The sequence below is a fragment of the Erpetoichthys calabaricus genome, chromosome 6 (genome assembly GCF_900747795.2).
Source record: "Erpetoichthys calabaricus chromosome 6, fErpCal1.3, whole genome shotgun sequence".
NCBI lineage: Eukaryota > Metazoa > Chordata > Cladistia > Polypteriformes > Polypteridae > Erpetoichthys > Erpetoichthys calabaricus.
The window spans coordinates 23388319-23409451 of record NC_041399.2 but is presented as its reverse complement, the minus strand read 5'-3'; the positions used below and the strand labels follow the sequence as shown (position 1 = coordinate 23409451).

General features: G+C 38.9%; 1 protein-coding gene across 3 annotated transcripts in view; it reads right to left on the bottom strand.

The window, feature by feature from the left end:
• Positions 1-21133, bottom strand: part of sema5a (sema domain, seven thrombospondin repeats (type 1 and type 1-like), transmembrane domain (TM) and short cytoplasmic domain, (semaphorin) 5A) — an 857644-nt gene that overhangs the window by 134225 nt on the left and 702286 nt on the right. For all 3 annotated transcript variants that reach the window (XR_007935331.1, XR_007935332.1, XM_028803411.2), the window contains exon 14: positions 4749-4892. Coding sequence is in view for 1 of the 3 variants with exons in the window: in XM_028803411.2 (XP_028659244.2) it covers positions 4749-4892 (144 nt within the window). In the remaining 2 variants the exon portion in view is untranslated. The remainder of the gene's footprint in view (positions 1-4748; positions 4893-21133) is intronic.

Below are 21133 nucleotides of genomic sequence, written 5' to 3'. Positions count from 1 at the left end.
GCTGAATTCTTCTTTCTTCTCTTACTTGTATGTACAGCTCGGCCTTCTCAAAGATCTGTATCCCTGTGCTATGCTGTGCCTGTTTTTACAGACTCATCTGATAAGTACAACGTATAACAGATTAAGAGTTGTAAGATTTATACTGATTTATACTAAAAATGCTTCAACACTTCAAACCCTCCCCTTTTCATCCATATTGGATGAATCACAGTGCTACAGTTAGGTCCATAAATATTTGGACAGAGGCAACTTTTTTCTAAGATTGGTTCTGTACATTACCACAATGAATTTTAAATGAAACAACTCAGATGCAGTTGTAAAGTACAGTAATCCCTCCTCCATCGCGGGGGTTGCGTTCCAGAGCCACCCGCGAAATAAGAAAATCCGCGAAGTAGAAACCATATGTTTATATAGTTATTTTTATATTGTCATGCTTGGGTCACAGATTTGCGCAGAAACACAGGAGGTTGTAGAGAGACAGGAACCTTATTCAAACACTGCAAACAAACATTTGTCTCTTATTCAAAAGTTTAAACTGTGCTCCATGACAAGACAGAGATGACAGTTCCGTCTCACAATTAAAAGAATGCAAACATATCTTCCTCTTCAAAGGAGTGCGTATCAGGAGCAGAGGCTGTCACAGAGATAGAGAGAAAAGCAAACAAATCAATAGGGCTGCTTTTAAGTATGCGAAGCACCGCGGCACAAAGCTGTTGAAGGCGGCAGCTCACACCCCCTCCGTCAGGAGCAGACAAAGAGAGAGAGACAGACAGAGTTTGTTTTTCAATCAAAAATCAATACGTTCCCTTCGAGCTTTTAAGTATGCGAAGCACCGGGCAGCATGTCGTTTCAGGAAGCAGCTGCACAAAAGATAGCAATGTGAAGATAATCTTTCAGCATTTTTAGACGAGCGTCCATATCGTCTAGGTGTGGGAACAGCCCCCCTGCTCACACCCCCCTACGTCAGGATCAGAGAAAGTCAGCGCAAGAGAAAGAGAAAAGTAAGTTGGGTAGCTTCTCAGCCATCTGCCAATAGCGTCCCTTGTATGAAATCAACTGAGCAAACCAACTGAGGAAGCATGTACCAGAAATTAAAAGACCCATTGTCCGCAGAAACCCGCGAAGCAGCAAAAAATCTGCGATATATATTTAAATATGCTTACATATAAAATCCGCGATGGAGTGAAGCCGCGAAAGGCGAAGCGTGATATAGCGAGGGATTACTGTATATCAAACAAATCAAATCAAATCAAAATTGTGGTTCAAGCCCTACATGTATACTTTTTAAAAAGTTTAATCTAATTTATATTTTGTTTCAGAAAAATAAGCAGAAGAATTTTTATCAATGCTGCGTAATATTGGAATGTCCCACTGTTGCTGTCCTTTGGGCCTCAGCTGCTTTCACACTCTCCTCCATTTTATCTGTGTTTATTTCTTGCTTTCCTATTCCTCTCCTCTGTTTAGATTTCTCTACTCTTTCTCTCTCTAATCATCACCAGCGCATTACTTCAATAGCTACAATTAGCAGCTAAAATTCTTACAGCTTCCCAATGGAAGATCCCTGACCTTATTAATTTCTCTATCTGGAGGTCCTCTTTTTACAACCTTGTTCTATTAGAACTGTCAGCCACACGGATCAATGGTGTACCGGCTCAAACGATCAGCGAGTGCAAAGTCACTATTTCCATGATTAAGTCATGGATGACGGCAAGCCCATGATTCAACTTGATTAAAATTTACCACTTTTCTCTTGCTCAGCCGGACATGTGGGCCTCTGGGACTTCAGAGACCTGTATGTTTTCTTAATTAAATGTTACTCTGTTCTCTTTTGTATAGCAACAGGGTAGGTTATGCCTGGGTGGTGGGTTCAATTTTATATATTATTTATTTATTTTTTTTTTACTTTGTTATCCTCTTCCTATTCTTTGACATAAAATAAAAACTTGATACAAAAATGTTATGTAACCAAAAATGAATTCTCATATACCACAGGAAAAACTATTCACATTTGTGTTTGTTATGTATTAAAATGTGCACTGTCAGGCATGGGTGTTTGAGGATCACCTGCCAGGCTATAATAAGGCATGCAATACCTCACTGGGGCAAGAGGGTGCACCACAGCTAATGATACTGTCTCTTTTCTCTTCTGCAGCTCTGAGACGCTGCCCACTGAGGGCACCTAAGCACTGCCCACTGCCTTTTCTTGTTAGGACCATATAACACCGAACGCTCCAGGATGATGAAGACAGTGCCTCAGTCTAGGGAACGCAGTCCCACATGATGGAGTACCCTGACTCTGACCCACTGTAGTGAACAGGTGGCCCAGTTAATGTCCCAGCTTTTCTTTGAGTCTCCCTTGCCTCTTACAGTACTTATTTTATATTAAGATTTTTTTTGGTACCAAAATAAATATATTTTATTTCCAATGAATTTTGCATTGTATTTATACAACTTAAATTGATTACATTACCAATGTCCCTTAAGAAATCAGAACTGTCGATGTCTCTGTGTATCCTGCATTGCTCTTTATATAGTTTGTCTGAGTTGCTGCAGCAGATTTATTAGCCCAGAGTTTAAAATTACCACTTCAGTCCTCAAGTATCTCATTAGTATTATATACATTTCTCTGTTCCTATCATGATAAGCGTGTTATACATTCCACGAGAAAAATGAAAAGGCTTGAAGAATGCAGTCCTTAATGACTATTACGTATTATTGCATATGCATGTAAGTCAAGGTCCATGATGGATTGGTGCCCTGTCTAGGGCTGATTCTTACTTTCCATATGATTCTACTGGGACCTCCTCTAACCCCACATGACTTTGAATTGCATTAAATGGATCTGAGAATGTCATGCTATTAAGGTCAAGCAAAAAATGAGGATGTAAAGAAATGAGGTTTAGACAATAGTGAAGTACTGACTATTCTTTGTTCTTCACCTCTGCTTTCAATGGATCTTTTATGGAAAATCTTGTTCAAAAATATGAAGGTTTGGTTCCTTAAAACTTTGAAAGTGACCTGCAAATGAATGATGTTCCCCACAAAACTTTTACCAGTGCTATTATTCATCTTCAATTAAATTTTGGCCTGACATTTATACCTTCGTTTCCTTTTTACTTTGGAATTCTGAAAGACCTTCAATTAAACACTCAGCACTGATCTAGGATTAGGTCTGGTCAGGGGTGTCTCTTCCTGACTTAAAGCTTTTTCATTGGGCCTTTGACTTTCGACCACTAAATTTCTGGTTTACTTCTCCCTTCTTCCTTCCATCCTGGCTTCCCATAAAATGTAATTTAATTTCTCCTAGTTTACCATCCACTTTCCCTTTTTATGTCCCTTAATATTAAAGCATACATTTATAAATATGGTCCCTTAATTTCTTATGCCCTAAGGACTTTGTACCAAGTTGAGAGGCATCTAGGTTCATCTAGAAGTTCTTTTAGGGTTGATGGCCACAATAGATCCTTCTCCCTGGACACATATGGGTTTAAGTACATTGGGAGACATTTTTGACAACTCTTGCCAGCTTTGGGTTCAAAGTTTTCTATCCATTCTACTCCTTCTTTTTCTACCTTCAGCTCAGATTAGTCCAAAGGACATGTGAGGTTCGGAAATCTTCTCCTCTCCCTCATTACCCATTGTGTGAACTATTTCACTCCTGTCAAGAAATCAGTTTCTACACTTTATTCTATTCTTAACAAAGCCTCCTTCCTTTCCTTACTCTAATTTGGCCCCTTGATATTCCCTCTGCTCCTTTACTGCCCTAGAACAGAATTTTTAAGAATTAGTCACCAAAAATCCAAACCATCACCACACTCACTCTGAATCTGGGCACCGTCATGTAAGAGTTTTGTCTTGGAACGTGCAGCCAGCCCCTTTTGCAACTTATCCGCATGTCCTGGGATTGCCCTCCTGTTACTCTGCTCTGTTTTTGTTTTTTTTGTCTGCAAATCTTTATCTAAGATCTTGTCTTTCCATTTTCATCTTCTAACTCATATTTTCCTTCTTTGGTTGTTTATTAACTCTTTGTTTGTTTTATGCAATGCTAGCTCCTCTTTTTAGACATCATAGCAGCAAAACTGGACCTTCCCTCATTATCTTTGGCCATATCTCTGGAAATCCTCCTTTTGTAATTTAGTTTTTTTTGGAACTTTCAGCATCTTGGATTCACGGCTCATCCAGTGTTGCTATCGAGTGGTCAAATGGTCAGTGATTGGATGGTTGTGGACCTGTAATTTATTTTCTACTGTCACTCTTTCTCTTGTATTTTTCTTATTCACAGAGCTGTGGCAGTCAGCAGGGGGACAGCTATGTGATTATTAATTTGTATTCACTTAGATATTTTTGGTATTCCTTGGTCTTTTTCTTAAATAGTACTAAAAACTTCTGAATGGAAGGAAGCACCTGACAGTGTTCTCTGAGATGGCCTGTTGCCTTTTCCAATACTTGTTCCTGCCTTTCTGCAGCTGATGCTCAACTGGTTCAGACTTCACCTGCATCTGTGATAAACTAAACAGGTTAAAAAAATCAACATAAAGAAAATCTTTTCTGAGGGTTACAGGAATAGGGAAAGTCTTGCACCATTGTAATCATTTTTCTTTTAAAGTAGACCAGAACCTTTTAGGCCAAACTGTAACTTCCTTAATGGCATGACTGTAAAAGTTCTCTAGAAAAAGAACTCATCTGCCACATGTGATGCCTCTCAGAGTTCAGCTCACTCATTTCTTGTTGGAAGTCTTTGCTCTTACCTTTCCTCTCTGTTTTGGCCCACACAAACTCTCCCTCCATGGCGAGGTGTTGGGTTGCTACACATGCGCTGTCGCACCTGGAAGCCGATTCCACAGCTAGTGCTGCATACAGACCAGGCCGTCCAAGGGGTCCATCCTCCATTCCTGAGGAAAAAAGTGAAATCATGGGATGAGGGTGCTTTCTTCAGACTACTAATAATATATTTTATATACTACAAATCATATTATTAAATGGCCAAAAAACATTTGTTACACAACTAATTGATGCACCTTCCATACTGTTGCTATTGAAACTTGGTACATAAACAAAAATAATATAATATAAACATACAGTATATGGCTTATGTTTACAATTTACCTGATTCTGATTGGGCTTTTAATGGTATTTCAAGTTGTGCTAACTATCTAAGATGGGCTGAAATCTAAGTATTCACTGTAGACCTCAGCATTAACATTTGCATAGCACCTTGAAATGTATATGTCTCCGTTATATGCCATTTGGTACGGGATTTGTAAAAGCAGGGCTAATGTTTGTGATGTGCCATCTATTGAAATGACAAATTAAATTTTTATGTCAAAATTTTATTACTAGAAGTGTCTTTGATGCACAATCTGTTGGAACGATGAGACATAGCAACTGGATGGAGAGACAGACACACAGACACATCCTTTTATCATAGTGGATATTCAAGAAGCAAAAAAATACATTATTTAATTTTTTTTCCCCTTTATACACTCTTAAAAATAAAGGTGTCACGGTGGTTCTTCGAAAATGATGCCATAGGGCAGTGTTTCTCAACCTTTAAGTATTTGCGACCCAAGTTTTCATAACAGTTTTAATTGCGCCCCCCTCCCTAACATTTTTTTGAAACCCTAATAAAATGTATTCCTATATTTTTTGCTGCCAATACACCGCTACAAGTTTAAAATTTCCCTATGAACGGCTAAATTACGCCACATATGGCAACATTCACGCCCCCTTTTTTGTTACGCCCCACAGTTTGAGAACAGCTGCCATAGGGGAACCATTTTTGTTCCCAAAAGACCCATCTACGCCTTTATTTATTTAGACCCATAACAGGCCACATACAGGTAAAGATGGTAACAGATTTGTGAAATACCAATGGGTCCTGATTTTAAACGTCCTCTTGCTGCATACGTACTTTAACACAGGCCAAATCCAGGTTTTCATCATATGTTAGTGTCTTGCTAGGTAGCCTTCCATACATTAAAGATTTAATTTTTTTTGACAGGTTAAAACATTTCTCAAAGCACAAAGAACCAACTTCATATTCAAAGAATGAAATGTGGTTTGCCAAGCAACGGTGCTACGAGGAACCACAAAACTTAGTAAAGGACCATTAAATCCCATTTAAAGAACCAGGATTTTAAGAGTGTAGGTTTGATTAGCAAAAGGAAACACATGGGGCTTCAAAAAAGTTCCAGCGTCTGATGTCCTAATGACAAGTGAAAACCCAGTTGACTGTATTAACTTTAATGATGGGTTTGTACCAACCACACTAGTGAGTATGCTGGACACTTCACAATCACTCGCCAGCTCAATCGGTACTAAAGCTCCCAACTTCTGTTCTGTAACGTACACAGCTTTGCAGCTCATTGATACAACAGATAACGGTACGTAGCTGGGATACAGGGTATAAAAAGACACAATTTTTAACATTTTGGTGATAACTTCATTGAAGACAGATTGACTTATAGATTTTGAAACTGGGAATGCACACATCAGGCAAGCTCAAAACATTAGTCATGTAAAACTCACAGGGTAAAAGTTTTTAAATGCACAAAATAATTACAAGGAATGCCAAAAAATGGTAATCCGACTGCTGGCTGCTACTTGCTGTTATATAATGTGTGACGGATGGCCGGGCCCATGCCTGGCTGGGACGCCCCTTCACCACATCTGCCAGGGGGACAAGGGTGGGAAGCTCAGTATCTCCCCCTGGACACTAGATGGCAGCCTCTCTGGGTTGCAGCGGTGCCTCAGACTCCCCCAGGGCTTCATGGGGGTTGGAGTTCTGTGCAGCTTTGTGGGGTTCCACAGGCACCGCCAGGGGGTGCTGCTGGCCCCTTTTTGGCACTATTTTTGCCACACCTGGAAGTGCAGCCGGATGTCGGCAATCAAACACCTGGAGCACTTCCGGGTACCCAATAAAAGGGAGCCAGCGACCACCACTCAGTGGCCAGGGTTGGGTGAAGGAGATCAAGGTTGCCTGGGAGGAGTGGTGGTGCCAGAGAGAGAAGAAGAGTGCTTGGTGGTACTTGTATGCTGTGCTTGGGACTGTGTTGTGGCTGGAAGGATTACGGGGAAGATGTGCCCTCCAGCTGAAGAATAATAAACAGTTTATTCATTTTACACGTCCCTCCCATGTCCAATCTGTGTCGGGTTGGGCGCTATACAGCGTTTCATCTTACAAATGCAACGGGTCAAAATTAAAATGGATAATATTTGGCCATTTGTGCCTTGCATTGGACTGGCATCTCACATGGTATGATCAAAATGTTCACGATTTGTAAGAGCATTTAATTTAGTGTTAGCAAAAATCATTCAAACTTGGAAAAAGAAAAAAACAAAAACTGATGGCCTGTTTAACTGTCACCTGGCTGAGCTGCAGACAACCTGTGTTGAGATGGGAGGAAGGACAACTGTCCTTACAACACTCCAAGGATCTGGGCTTTCCTGAGAGAGGCCAGACAGAAGACTCTCTCCAGTAAAAGACACAAGGAGTTTGCAAAAAGGCCCCTAAAGGTCTCACAGACTATTAAAAGCAAGATTCTTCGGTCCGAGGAAACCAAAATTAGCATCATGTCTGAAAGAAATCAGGCACAGCTCATCACCTGTGCAAGGGAATTCCAATCGTAAAGCATCCAATGGTGGTGGTAGCATCATGCTGTGGGGTTGTTTTTCAGCAGCAGGAGTTGGAAGATTAGACAGGTGTGATCAACAGGGGGTGCCACAAAGCCCCAAACCCCAAATATGAATGCAGAGACAAGTCCAGGATTCAAAACAAAGATTTTTATTTTAATCGAATACCTCCATATAGCACCAATAACCTCTGTTCTTCTTTCTTCTCTCTGTTACTCCTCCCAGACGAGTGTTGCCTGTCTCCTCTTCCGGCTCCGACTCGCCTAGACAAGGTAGTGCGGTTCATTTATTGAAGACCCTGGAAGCACTTCCGAAGCCAGGGCATTGCCTCTTGGAAGTACTTCCAGGTCACACAGAAGTTCCATAAAATAGGGAGTATAACTCTCCACAGCATACCATGGCGGCACCTATGGACCCAAACAGGGTTGTCCCATTGGACTACTGTTCCCAGCATTCCCTGTGGGTGTTCAAATGGGTACCGAAGCCCAGGGATGCAGCCATTTTGCAGGTCAAGGGAGTATATAGCCTTGATACACAGCCTCCCCCAATCTCTCCATTGTACTGGTCTACCAGCCAGTTAAGAGAATAGGGCCAGTCCTGGCAGGGACACCAGCCCATGAGTGTTGTCCATTACACAGGTAAATCGCTGAATGGAGCAATGTTCAGACATATCCTAAATGAGTACTTGATCATGAGTGCACTAAACCTCAGAGTGGACTGAAGGTTTACCCTCCAACAGGATAATAACCCTAAGCACAAAGCAAAGACAAAACAGAAGTGGCTTAGGGACAACTCTGGGAAGGTCCTTGAATTGGCCCAGCCACAGCCCAGACTTGATTCCACTCACACATCACTGGAGGGACCTGAAAATGGCTGTCCACTAATTAGTCTTCATCCAACCTTACAGATCTTAAGAGGATTTACAGAAAAGAACAGCAGAAAATCCCCAAATGCAGGTGTGCAAAGCCTGTCATGTCATACCCAAGAAGACTCCAGGCTGTAATGACTGCCAAAGGGGCTTCAAAGGGGCTTTTTTATTTTTAATAGATTTGCAAACATTTCTAAAATCCTGTTTTCACTTTGTCATTCTGGGGTATTAAGTGTGGATCGATGGAAAAATGAATTCAAATAATTTTAGAACAAGGCTGCAAATAACAAAATGTGTAAAAAGTGAAGGGAACTGAATACTTTCTGAATCAGTTAACAATAACCAGAATAATATTAGGCTCCCTTTTATTAAATCCTGGTGCCCCTACAAATTTACAGAATAAAAAATTGCAATACATAATCAGATTGTTAAGGATCTCAAGTTACTTGAAAATGGCGCATCTTTCAATTGATCCTCAGTCAGTCATTCAGTTCTTATTTTATACAGTGCCATCACAAAGTCCTTTACAAACTACATCAAATCAGCATACTGTATGAAACATTTTGAATTATCAACCTAAAATATATATATTTTAAATGGCCATCAATGTTTTTTATACAGGACCTTTCACATTATGAGATTCTTTTTAATACATAAGACTACACAACAGTAGAAAATTGATTATAGACTCATCAGTTATTAACGTATAAAGCACATCTTTTGAATAATCATTTGTCAGTTGATCTTTATTTTATATTGCACCATGAAATGCTCAAATGAAATCTCTAAGTACTCAGTGTATGAAAAAAATCAATAAAAGCCTAATTTTTCACACAAATGCCCTCTAGCTGGCATCAAGACTCTGATTGAATCTATGAAGTTACCCAGAGGGACTGATTAACAGGACACAGATGGGGCTGCTCTGGCAAGTGCCAATGTCTATAGCCATGATTTGTGGAAATACATAACTGATTATATACATATAAAGTTAATTATATATAATTATTGTAATTATCCTGCTTCTGTACACAAAGCAAGGTAACACGTTTAAAGAAGCATAATTAAAACAAGACGTTTCTTTACAGAAAAGTAAATGAAAACTGTGCAATTCATGATGATTCGTTCACAAATCAAATGAACAAGAGTCATTAGGCCGGTTCTTGGGTAGTGACTCATTCGTTAATCAACTGAACACGAATCTTTAGACTGATTCTCAGGTAGCGGACATGAGTCAAGGCTCATGATATAGGCCGTTCTTGTGCATGTACTACAAACATCTACCAGTGAAACAAGAGTTGCTGACATCATCACACAGGAAGGGCACACATGCACTGCAGCACTCCTGTTGAGCTCTACTTGATCGATTTGTTTGTGCTCGTGAGTCGGTTTGCAGGATTCACTGAAAACAGTCGTTGTTCAAAAAGAACGGCTTGTTGGCTAATCGCCCATCATTAACACACACTACATTGACATGTTAGTTTAGAAAATCAGCACTGCCAAAATTTACCAGTTCATTAATAAACATGCAAGAAAATCTGTAAATGTAGTATCTGCAGATTTAGCTCTACAAGCAGCAGTGCCCGTATTTTGTGGAAGGCTGAATCGTGTTATTGCCACATACACAGCAGAAGTTCGGCGAGCTGTTTCTTTAATGAATAGAATTAGTTTCCCTTAACCTTGTTTGCAAAGGCTTTGTTGAATTTCTTTTTTATAATTTCAAAGTAAAATTGCTTTTAAAGGTCACTTACTGTTCCAAAGTGAATTCTCTTTTCGTCTTAAGGGCTTGATTTAGGTATTTTAGGTCAACACAACTTTTTAATGTTTTGCTTTACAGTGTAAAAGTCACAGTAAAAGGAATAAGCGATCAGAAGGTAGGAGTTAAATATATAATCAAAAAGAAAGCAAAGATCGAAAATGAGAAGAAGGATCAACACCAAAAATCGAATTAAGAAAAATGTAACCTAGAGTTTTTTAACTATAGAATCAGAGATTCAGAAAAGTAAAGGAAACACGAGCACAGTCTTTAGTTTATCGGCCCTCTCGGATAGCAACGAAATGTAAGGATGGCACTTTTATTCAGTCACACAGATGACATTACACATGAGTGCAGCTGTGTCGTTCGCAAATCAGCAACACAACAAATGCTGTTAAAAAGAAAACGTGGTGTTCAAGATTGTAGAAGCTAATTTTAATTAATGCAAACAACTGTCAGTTACCAAAACCAATGACAAAAATAATTTCTCCACTCAGTTGGATGAAAAAATTAGAGGTAAGATATGACAATATTTCCATAATAAACTAACAACAAATACAATTCACTACACTCATTATTATTATTATTATAATACACTCATTACACTCAGCTACTGTGATACTAGATAAGCATGGAAAAACTAATTATAAAGCCTGTTCATTTTTTTTTTATTTAGCCGAAAAGTCTAGAGATGGCTGATAGATTAAGCCTTAACATTACAGTCAACTGTTTCAATTGCCTGATATTTTAAACAAAATAAAAAATTAAAGAAAAATGAAATACTCAAAGTAAAAAAAAAGGCTGAGGTTTGAATTGTCAGCATGGTTTTCAGATTCGCTGGCATAATGTAATGCTCAACAGCTTAAAAATGCATTGTTCCAGTGTAGCCGTTTTATCTCATAAATCATAATGCTTTATTTATTCAGTGGCCCTGTGACCTGAGAAAAATAAGTAATCTAAGATATTAACCCAAAAATGCATAACATCCTTGAATAAGGAATATAACAGGACTGTAATATAATCACCTCTAGATGGGGTGGAAATTTGGTTTCCTATATAAAAGTGCAATGAATTAAATATAAAAATTCATAAATGGAATTTTAAAATGTTAAATATAATAAGATTTATACAGCTCTTTTGAGCTGAATGTGAGTTGTATAATTATCAGAATATTTGTATATCTCTCTATTATACGTAAGAAAAAGACAAGACGTTTTACTGGGGACGAGACGTGATCTTTTGAAGAGAGACAGAGACACTTTTGTTTCCCGTGAGATGGACAAGTCATGTCATACTTACAACCTTCAGACGCAAGTCCCGTGATACACATGCAGAGCAGGTTAGAGATAATGGAAGTAGGAAAATTCAAAAGTCTCCAAAAATGAGAGTAAAGATCGTATTAGTGCAAACAATCTGAATTTATTATTTGGGGAAATAGCGAAACTGTGAAAAGAGATCAAATATTCAGGTGCTGTACAGGCTTTTAAACGTTTGAAGCTCCGCACGAAATGCAGATCACGCGGAACGGCAGCAGCAGCAACCCAACAGCTTCTCGAGCAAAGAGGAGGTGAAAAAAACACCTGTTACTTGTTTCTCAATGTATCACCTTTTAAGAGAGGTATCGGAGGAGTGGCCGCGTCTCCTTGGGCAAGTGAAATGCAGATCACGCGTGAGGGCCGCAGCAGCATGCCAATAGCTGCTCGAGGAAAGAGGAATTAAAAACAAAAATGTATTTGTTTCCCATTGTATCACTGTTTAAGAGGGGTTTCAGAGACACACCGGAGGGGAAAAGGGGTTGGCGAGTGATGCGAGCAGGGGATGAAGCCCCCTATTTTTTGTATATTTTACTCCTTCACGTTAACATCAGTTTTTTAGCTTTACTTTGAAACAGCACTGTATTTCACTGTATTTTTATCCAGATTTCTTCCAACTTGTAACCTTCTTATTAAGTTCAGAGTCACAGAGGGTTTGAATCATTCTGGCAGGGCTTCGGTGAGAATCTACCCTGGCAAAGGTGCCAGCCCACTGCAGAGCACACTCTTACATACCCACACTCATTTACTCTGGATCAATTAAAATATCCAGTTATCCTAACACTCACATTTTTGAAATGTGAGAGGAAAACAAGAGTATGTGAAGAGTAAATACACACAGGAGAATGTGCAGACTCCACACAGGCAGTTCCACGACTGAAATTCAAATCCGGTACCCAGTATTTAGGTCTGCCTGCTAATCACTGCCAAGAAACAGTCCCCAACACTATAAATCCAGAGGGCCTCCCACAGTTCCTGGTGATTCACGGTTAATGCACTCTCGAGTTAGTGAGTTCTTGTACATTTTGCTGTGTTTTTTGTGAATTTTCCAGATGTTGAATATTTTGCTCTGTTTTTTTGACTTTGCCTCAAAATATCTGTATTGGGGCCTGTTTGCTTTGAATTGCCTTTGTGTTACAGGCAATTCCATTTGCCTTTTGTGCTCCACAGAGCTTCATTATTATCAAAGAACATTTTTTGTGAATCAATTATTTACTTTATGAAGATTATATAAAGCCCTTTTTTGGGTCTAGCTAGGGTTTTTAATGAGCTTTTAATGACCATTTTTGGAAGTGCTTTTGGAAAGTTTTGAGACTTACAGTTTCTAGTTTGTGACAAAGGGTAAGGAGTACAAGCGTATGCAAGGCAGCCTGAAAATATACAGCATACACACATCTACATTCAGAACAGCCAACCCGCTAATACACTAACTACAAATTAATCAGTCTTTGTATCAAAATATTACCTATTGTGGTGGATGGCCGGGACCCATGCCCAGCCAGGATGCCCCTTTGGCACGGGATCTGGGGGAGCAACCATGGGATGCACATTAGGTCCCCCGGAACACTTGGTGGCAGCAACCCCTGAGTTGCATCGGGGCCACAATTAGGTTACACGGGAGCTCATCCTTGTTGGGCTCCGTGGCCACCACCAGGGGGGGCTGCAAGGCTTCCTGAGCCCATGTGGGCTATAATGCAGCCACATCTGGAAGTGCAGCCTAATTAGGCCAATTAAAAGTGCTCCAGGTGGGCTATAAATGAAGCCTGCAGCCACTAATCGAGGCGGCAGAGTCGGAAGGAGGAGGACAAAGCTGCCTGGGAGGAGTGGAGGAAATTTTGGTGATATTGTGTTGGTGTTTGGGACTGTGCTGTGGCTGGGGGAGACATGCCCTCCAGCTGAAGAAAAATAAATCTTTTTGTTTATTTTTAACACATACTGCCGTTGTCAGTCTGTGTCTGGTCAGGCGCCTATATAGTGCCTTTCACACTATAAAAGTATGTGGATAATTTATAAATGTATTACTTTTTCTGTATTTTCCATAACATACTTGCTAAACCACTTTCTACTTGTATCTGGAAGAGAAAAGCACTGTTACCGGATCACACTTTGTCGTTTTATTCCTTTCTGGGTAGTTTACCGATGTTTCCTTCTGCATCTGAAAGACGTGACTCTTAGGTTAATTTGGCTAGTGTTGGTGTTTGCATGAGCGTGCCCTGGCCTACCATCTTGTCCATGTTAATTCCTGTAATGTGTTCTAAACTAGTGAGATAGGAACCGACTCCCTGGTACCTTCAAAATGGATTGTGTAGATTCAATGGAGTAACATTTTAATACTGTTTTAAGAGAAGTGAAAGACAAAGAAGTAACAGGAATGTACATTTTTTGTTCATTAATTTTCCAACCCACATATTTACTGGATGACATGAGGCATGTTGAAGATGTGGATACTGTTGGTTGGTCCTGTTTTTAGAATGAGGCAAGTTTTTCCAGCACATTAGGTTTGTTGAGAAGAACACCTACAGGACTAGGATTGAGTTTCCTGGGTGGCAATCAGCATGGTTCCCCTCAGACAGATACTAATAATTTATTTTAAGTACTAAACAGTATGGTTGACTTGAAAAAGGCATTAGATATAATTTATTTCACTGCTAAATGGACCTACGGTGCAAAAGTCTTTAGGAACTGCATGGAATATTTATATCAGAAAATAGCTTTCCACAGGGAGAAAGGAGTTTGTCTATTTGGGCGATAATATTTTTGTTTTTAAAGATTTGGGAGTAGCTTGGAGTTTGTGTGTTGCTTTGTATTGATGAAAAACTGAACAAAATTAATATATAATTTCAGTCCCCATTTTCTGAATACTCCATCACAAGGCTCAAATGGTTTACAGTAATGTGAGAGACTGAAATTCATAAACATATACAATAAAATCTAACCCAACAGTAGCAACAAGAATAAAGTAAAAACAAACTCTGAACAAAGTTTTTGATAGGTAAAAAGCTCAAAAACAGATTATGGAGGAAAGTTTCACGAAACAGAAGCTATAAAGCTAAATTAAGTAGTGGTATTGAAACTGCATGAAGAATGGCATCAAAAGATTTTAGATGAGATGTTCCATGATGTCACTTCTTAATTTCCATTTGATTAAACTGTAATTTCCAGCTCCTTCAATCTCTCCTCAGAGCTCGTACCTCCCAGTCCCAAAATCAGCCTTGTTGGCCTGTATTTTTTTGTAATGTGGATATTTTGTAATATACTTATCATCTTGTAAGTATCCCTGAAATCTTGGTTGTGTATGATGAATGGCTCCACCTCACTGAAGAACCACCTCTCCCCTTCATTCGTTGGTCAAAAGTGCTGCCTTCAATTCAAAGTTTCAATCTTGTTTAAAAGTGCTTCCTGTTTGTGCACTACACCGATTCTTCAGAAGTATATATTTTAATAATATTTCAGCAAAAATGCATGAGCTTTGGATGTTGTGAGCATACAACTGGATAACTGACATCTGGATTATGAGGCACAAGTAAACAGATTTTTATCATAGATGTTTTTTGCTGTTCTTCATGCAGGCCATGGTTGAGGGCAATTGTATTATAAACTTTCTGAGCCTTGGTCACATAAAATATTACTAAAAAATATCATTTTCAAGTAGGGTTTTCTTTCTTTGCAGCTTATTTGATGAAATATGTGTAATAATAAACAAATAATCAGGAAAATAAGCATCATGGGAAAAACCTTTTGAACTGAAGACAAGAAGACTCTTGGCTAATGAATGACAGGCAGAGACAGATATCTGAAAATGGAAACGAAGTTAATTTGAGATATGCAGAAATGTATTTAAGATTTCTTTAATTACATTTGGATATTGTCAGGGTGCTGGTGATTTTCTAATTTTATTTTGCCTCTTTGACTGACTTGGGTTTCAAGTTATATGCATTTTTGTTTTTTTTTATGTGGGAAAGCAAATGAAATGACTTCTTTCATTCTCTACATGTTTCATTTAGATTTTCATTTTTGGTTTGGGCTATATTTCTGATGCCATTTTATTTTCTTCGGATGGCCTTGTGTTAATACTTGTTGTCAGGATGTTCCCAGTAGGGGTGTAGCATCAGAAGTTTTGATCCTTCACACGACACAACAGGATAATAGGGTTATTTGAGGATCAATTCCTCATTCAACAAAATTCCAAAACCCTTCTTTACTACTTAAATTCTTGATTTCGTTTTGATCTCCTGGTTAAATAGTTGGCTTTTCCTTTTTTGAATTAAATTTTTGCCTTGCGTTTCTGGCTTTGCAATTTGTCTTTTAGATGTTCTGGTTTTGACCCTAGCTTTGTCTTTGATTATGTCCTTTTCTTGCAGTTTTCTTCAAACTCTCTCATTCTCTGGGCATAATTGATACGTGAAGATGACATTCAGATATTTTGTAATAACTTCCTGTTTGTTTTTAATTATACCTTAAAATGTATTTCACATATCTTAATGTAAAATATATCTGAAAATACCTTATAAAATATGTTAAATGGCACAGAAACCTTTTTAAAAATATCAGTATTTTGTACTTTTAGTTAGAAATGTATCTTGGAGATTTCAAATGTGAGTCAATGCGAAAATACCTGAAATGTGCTTGGAGATATCTTGATTACAATCAACACTAGAATCCCTGAAGCCTATGAAAAAAGTTGTAATCCCGGGCCACCTTAAACTCCTTCACACTTCTCCATCAGCATCTTTGTTTTGTAAATATGTCAATCAGCACAAGCAGCAAGCAGCCTGCTATCCCATCTCCCACCGACGTTGCTCAACTTGGGCAAAAAGTTCTCCCGGCTCAAGTCTGTTTATCTGGGTGTGAGGTGCCTGGAATTGTATAGGGTAAATAATATATCGTTATTTGGAACACATACATTTCATGTGTGTTCTGTGTCTGCAATGATCTGGGTAAATGTAGGATGACATCAAATGTGAGGTAAGAAATGTTGAACATATAACTAAAACAGAAACTTTTTTTCATGTTCTACTAACAATTGGCAAAAGGCTGATGTGAAGTGTATAATGTGTGAAGACTGAAGTCCAAATATCAGATTAACACTTTCACAAAAGGTATAACAAAACAAGTATGCATTTACATCCAAGAATTTAACCAAAGAAAAATAAATTTTGCAATTTATATGTTGCTATCAATGAGTAAAAACCGAAGTTCAAATATCAATTGACAGAAAGACCACTATCTGCTTGGCTGGTGTAGAGGTAAGAGCTGCTGCCATGTAAGCAAAAGGTTGCGGATTTGAGCCTGGGCTCTTCTTGTTTTGAGCAGTGAGCTGCTATTAATATAATTACTACAATGTAAAAAAATCATACTGTAACGTCCCAGCCAGGTTGAAGGCCTTTTGGAGTGACTGTTGGGTCCGATTGAGGGAGGGCAGAATACAGCGCGGAGGACTGCCAGTGGGGGTATGATTGACGTCGAATTTTCCCGGGACAGAGGGGATGGGAGGAGTATTGGGAGGCTCGTTGGAGAAAGGGCTAGAAGGAAGATGTTGTGGGGTTACGAAGTTGGCGTTTTTCTGTTTTGCTTTTCTTTAACGGCATCTCTCAGGACCAAAACTATGAGAGAAATATAGGAGACTGTAAATAATTCAAAGTCAAAGATGTTCATTTTTTGTTGCTGCTACAACTGTTTTTTTTTCTTCTTCACTGTTCAAATAAACTGTTCTGTGAGCCTTACTTCGTCCATTTGTTTTTTTCTTCTTTTCGAACCTAACGCGGCGGTCGCTACAATACAATTGATTTGAACCTGTAACACCTGTGGTAAATTTTTGCTACCTGTAAAAGATATCACTGAAGGGATATAAGCAGACACACACCTTTTACTTTTATTTTAACACTTATGCGTAAAACAGTTAATTGACTAACTCTGAATCACATAGTAAGTCAGTAGTTGGCAACATTTTGACTTAAATTTTTAATGTCCTAACCACTTGGCCACTTGCCTCGAAAAAACGTACTAATGACATGGTTAGTAGAAAGAGGAGTATATAGCAGGAGTGCCAGGTCTGGAAGCAATGCCATCAAACATCATACACTTCCACACCATACTAATTTAGAAACACAATTCAGTTTAACATGCTGATATTTCTGAAATCAGTAGATAAAAGCAGTACATGGAGAAAAATAAGGCACAAAGAGCCACTGAGCTGGGAACTAAAGATGTGTCCAAGGAGGAGTGAGGTAGCAGGACCGAGTCTTCCACCTAGTTTTTTTCAGCAATTTAACACAACTTTGTCAGCAGCATTAACTGACTAACTGTGTGGGGTATTTAATCATCTTTAAAACTCTGCAGTTAACTTTTAAAGCTGTATATGCCAATATCTCTTGAATTCTCCATAAGCTAAGCCTTTTCACGATCCCAAAGCTGCATCGTGGATCGATCTCAGAATGAACTGTCGTTGACTTTGGGGAATTCTCTCCCTCTGCTTGTGCTTGAGGCTCCATCAAACTTAACAGTCACCTTGCCCAGGTACACCTTCTCTTTGTTTTACATTTAATGTCCCTGTATTTTCCTCTGTTTATTTAGCACTTTTGCCAAAATCAATTTCAGGCCATCTTGCCTTGTCATTATCTTAAAAAAATCATTATGTTAAATGACACCAGAAATATAAAAAAATATGATAGGAATAACAGTTTTTTGTTTGACTGAAAGTTTTATTCAAAGGAAAATATAGTTGGAAAATAGATTATAGTTATAAATATGTTCACATGCTCTGAGCCTGTAATCACTGAAGAAGGCTAGCAAAAAAATAAATTAAACTGAATTGCTTTTATATTTCTACAATATGACACCAAGTACATTAAGATAGATAGATAGATAGATAGATAGATAGATAGATAGATAGATAGATAGATAGATAGATAGATAGATAGATCAGACACAACCGTCTGATAGAACATCTGCAGCATCTTATTGCAGATGTTGAAGGATGCCAGCCTTCTAAGGAAGTATAGTCGACTCTGTCCTTTCTTACACAGAGCATCAGTATTGGCAGTCCAGTCTGATGATCACAGGGTCCACGAGGGGCCTGGTCCTCCTAAAATCCTCCTAAAAGCTGTAACATTGTGTTTAATGTCCTACAAATACAAACAAGTTCCTGCATTTAGAGGACTAATACACTTTTAATCAACATCTCAGCAGGTTCTGGCTAGTGGTTGCGGTTGAGGAAGGGGATGCCCAATTTGTGGTATTTTCTGTTATATGCGTTTGTACTTTTAATTATCATGTTCCCCAGAATTTTCTGGGGTCGTGCGGCTTGGTGTCTTTGACGCGACTATTTAAAGTCGATGCAAGCACTTCCTTATTTTCCATGATGGTCTCCTTCCATTGCTACTTAGCCACAAAGAAGAAGGAAACAAGCCGTCCACATAGTGAACAGAGCTAATGATGGACAGAGAAAAAAATGGCATATTGTATGTATGCCTGGAGTTAATCTACTGTATATTAAAAAAGCTTCACTTGCAGAAATTGACATATTATTCCTTTATTGCAGTGTATGTGTATAATGCTGACTTGCTCTCAAATAGCATGCTACTCCCTGCATTTATTAAATATGAATCATGAATAATGTTGAATCATGAAGGGGTATTGAAGAATGATATAATAAGGATTTTCCAACTGTTCTATAGCTAATATGTAAACTTAAAGAATGGTTTTATATAAAATTCATGTAAGCTTTGTGATAGAATATTTATTAAAACACAACCACAACAACAAACAGTAAACAATAAATCAATCAAGAATAATTTTTAACAATTACAAAGCAGGATTATAAAATTAGATAAAAAAAACCTTGCTGTATTTTTTCATAATGCCCACTGCGTGTATTCGTGCAAATAAATCAGTACCGCAAGCAAACTATGATACATAGTGCAATGAGAGAGGTCACAAAATCAACTGGAATATTCAAGCAAATTATAGAAAAAAACGATCTTAATCCATTAAGTAATTCTCTCGTTTGCTTGCCAAGTGGATGTAAGATATGCCTCGAGGCTGACACGTTAGTGAGGAGGGCCCTGTCCTCCAGCCCCTCAGCCCGCTGCATCTCTCTTGGATTTGTGCAAATAAATGGGTACTGCAAGCGAACTATGATACTTAGCACAATGAGAGAAGTCGCAAAATAAACCGGAATGTTCAAGCAAATTATAGGAAAAAACCCGATCTAAATCCGTTAAATAGTTGTCTCATGAAAGACAGACAGACAGACAGACGTTGGATTTTATATACTGTATATATATATATACTGTATAGAGATAACTCCAGGAGGATGGATGGGCATCCTGGCAGATTGAGTAGGATTACTTTCCCAGGTGGGAAACCATAATGGAAGGATGGCCAGGTTGTGGACACTACTGGGCTAGGATGCATTATAATTCCCATTCTAGCTGGGATGCAGGGAGAAAGGATGGACTTGTGAGAGCTGGAATCCGGAAGCAGTTCATCTCCCAAATTAATGGGTGGCAGTGTCCCTCACCAGTAGTCCCAGTTTGGACACCCACAAAGCTACATGGGAATTGGAATTTGAAAGCACAGCCCTGTAGGGGTCCTTGAGTGATGATAGAGGGTGCTGCTGGCAGGAGGGGACCTTCTTGTTTTCCACAGGACCCAAAAGTGCATCCAGCAAACCATTATGTGACATCCAGCAAACCATTATGTGCCACCGGAAGTACTCCTGGGTCCAACTTAAAAGAAGCCCATGGCCATACCTCAGTGAGTCAGTGTCGAGGGGCAGCAGGCAGTACTCAACAGGAGAATGGAAGGAGACAAGAGAAGGCATTGGTTTTGGGATTGTTTTGGCTGTGATTATTGTATTAACTGAGCTGTGTGGATTAAAAATCCATTTTATTGAACCCGGAGTTGTGTTGGGTCTTGTGTATCTGGGGTTTGGGGACTTGCTGGTGCCCCCTACTGTTCACACTATATTAGATGCAGTAGGCAATTAAGCAGCAGCGGGTAAAGCCATTTACCTTCAGGACTTTCTTGGAAAAAAAAATCCGACTGTCCTACTCTGCTTTAAGTTCTTGAATATGTTTAGGTAAGAGAGGTTTATGAAAATGACAGCATGTTTTTGTGGTTCTTATTGTATGAAATCTTTGTTAATTACTTGTACTGTAACACACATACACCAAATAAACTTTTCATTTTGATAAAGTTTACCTCAATGTTTTAAGCCACTGTGTGGACCAAGGTGAGAAGAGTCAAACTTTTTAAATCAATCCTGACTCATCAAAAACATCCTCTGTTTTGATTAGAAAAAGGACAGGGAGATTTGTCTATAAATTGTGAATAGCAGTCACAGCCTTGGTCTTTTTCTACAAATTGTTCTAGCTGTCATAACTGTCTTTTTGCTTTAGAATCATGATGATTTTATTTCTTTCTTACTGTGTATGTTTGACTTTGTGTTGAATGAGTGATAGCTCCTGGAGTCCTGAATGAGGGACATGACCTGCATTGTGCGGGAGCATCAGTTACGGCACTATGGCCATGTGGCGTGATTCCCCGAGGGTGATCGGGCTTGAA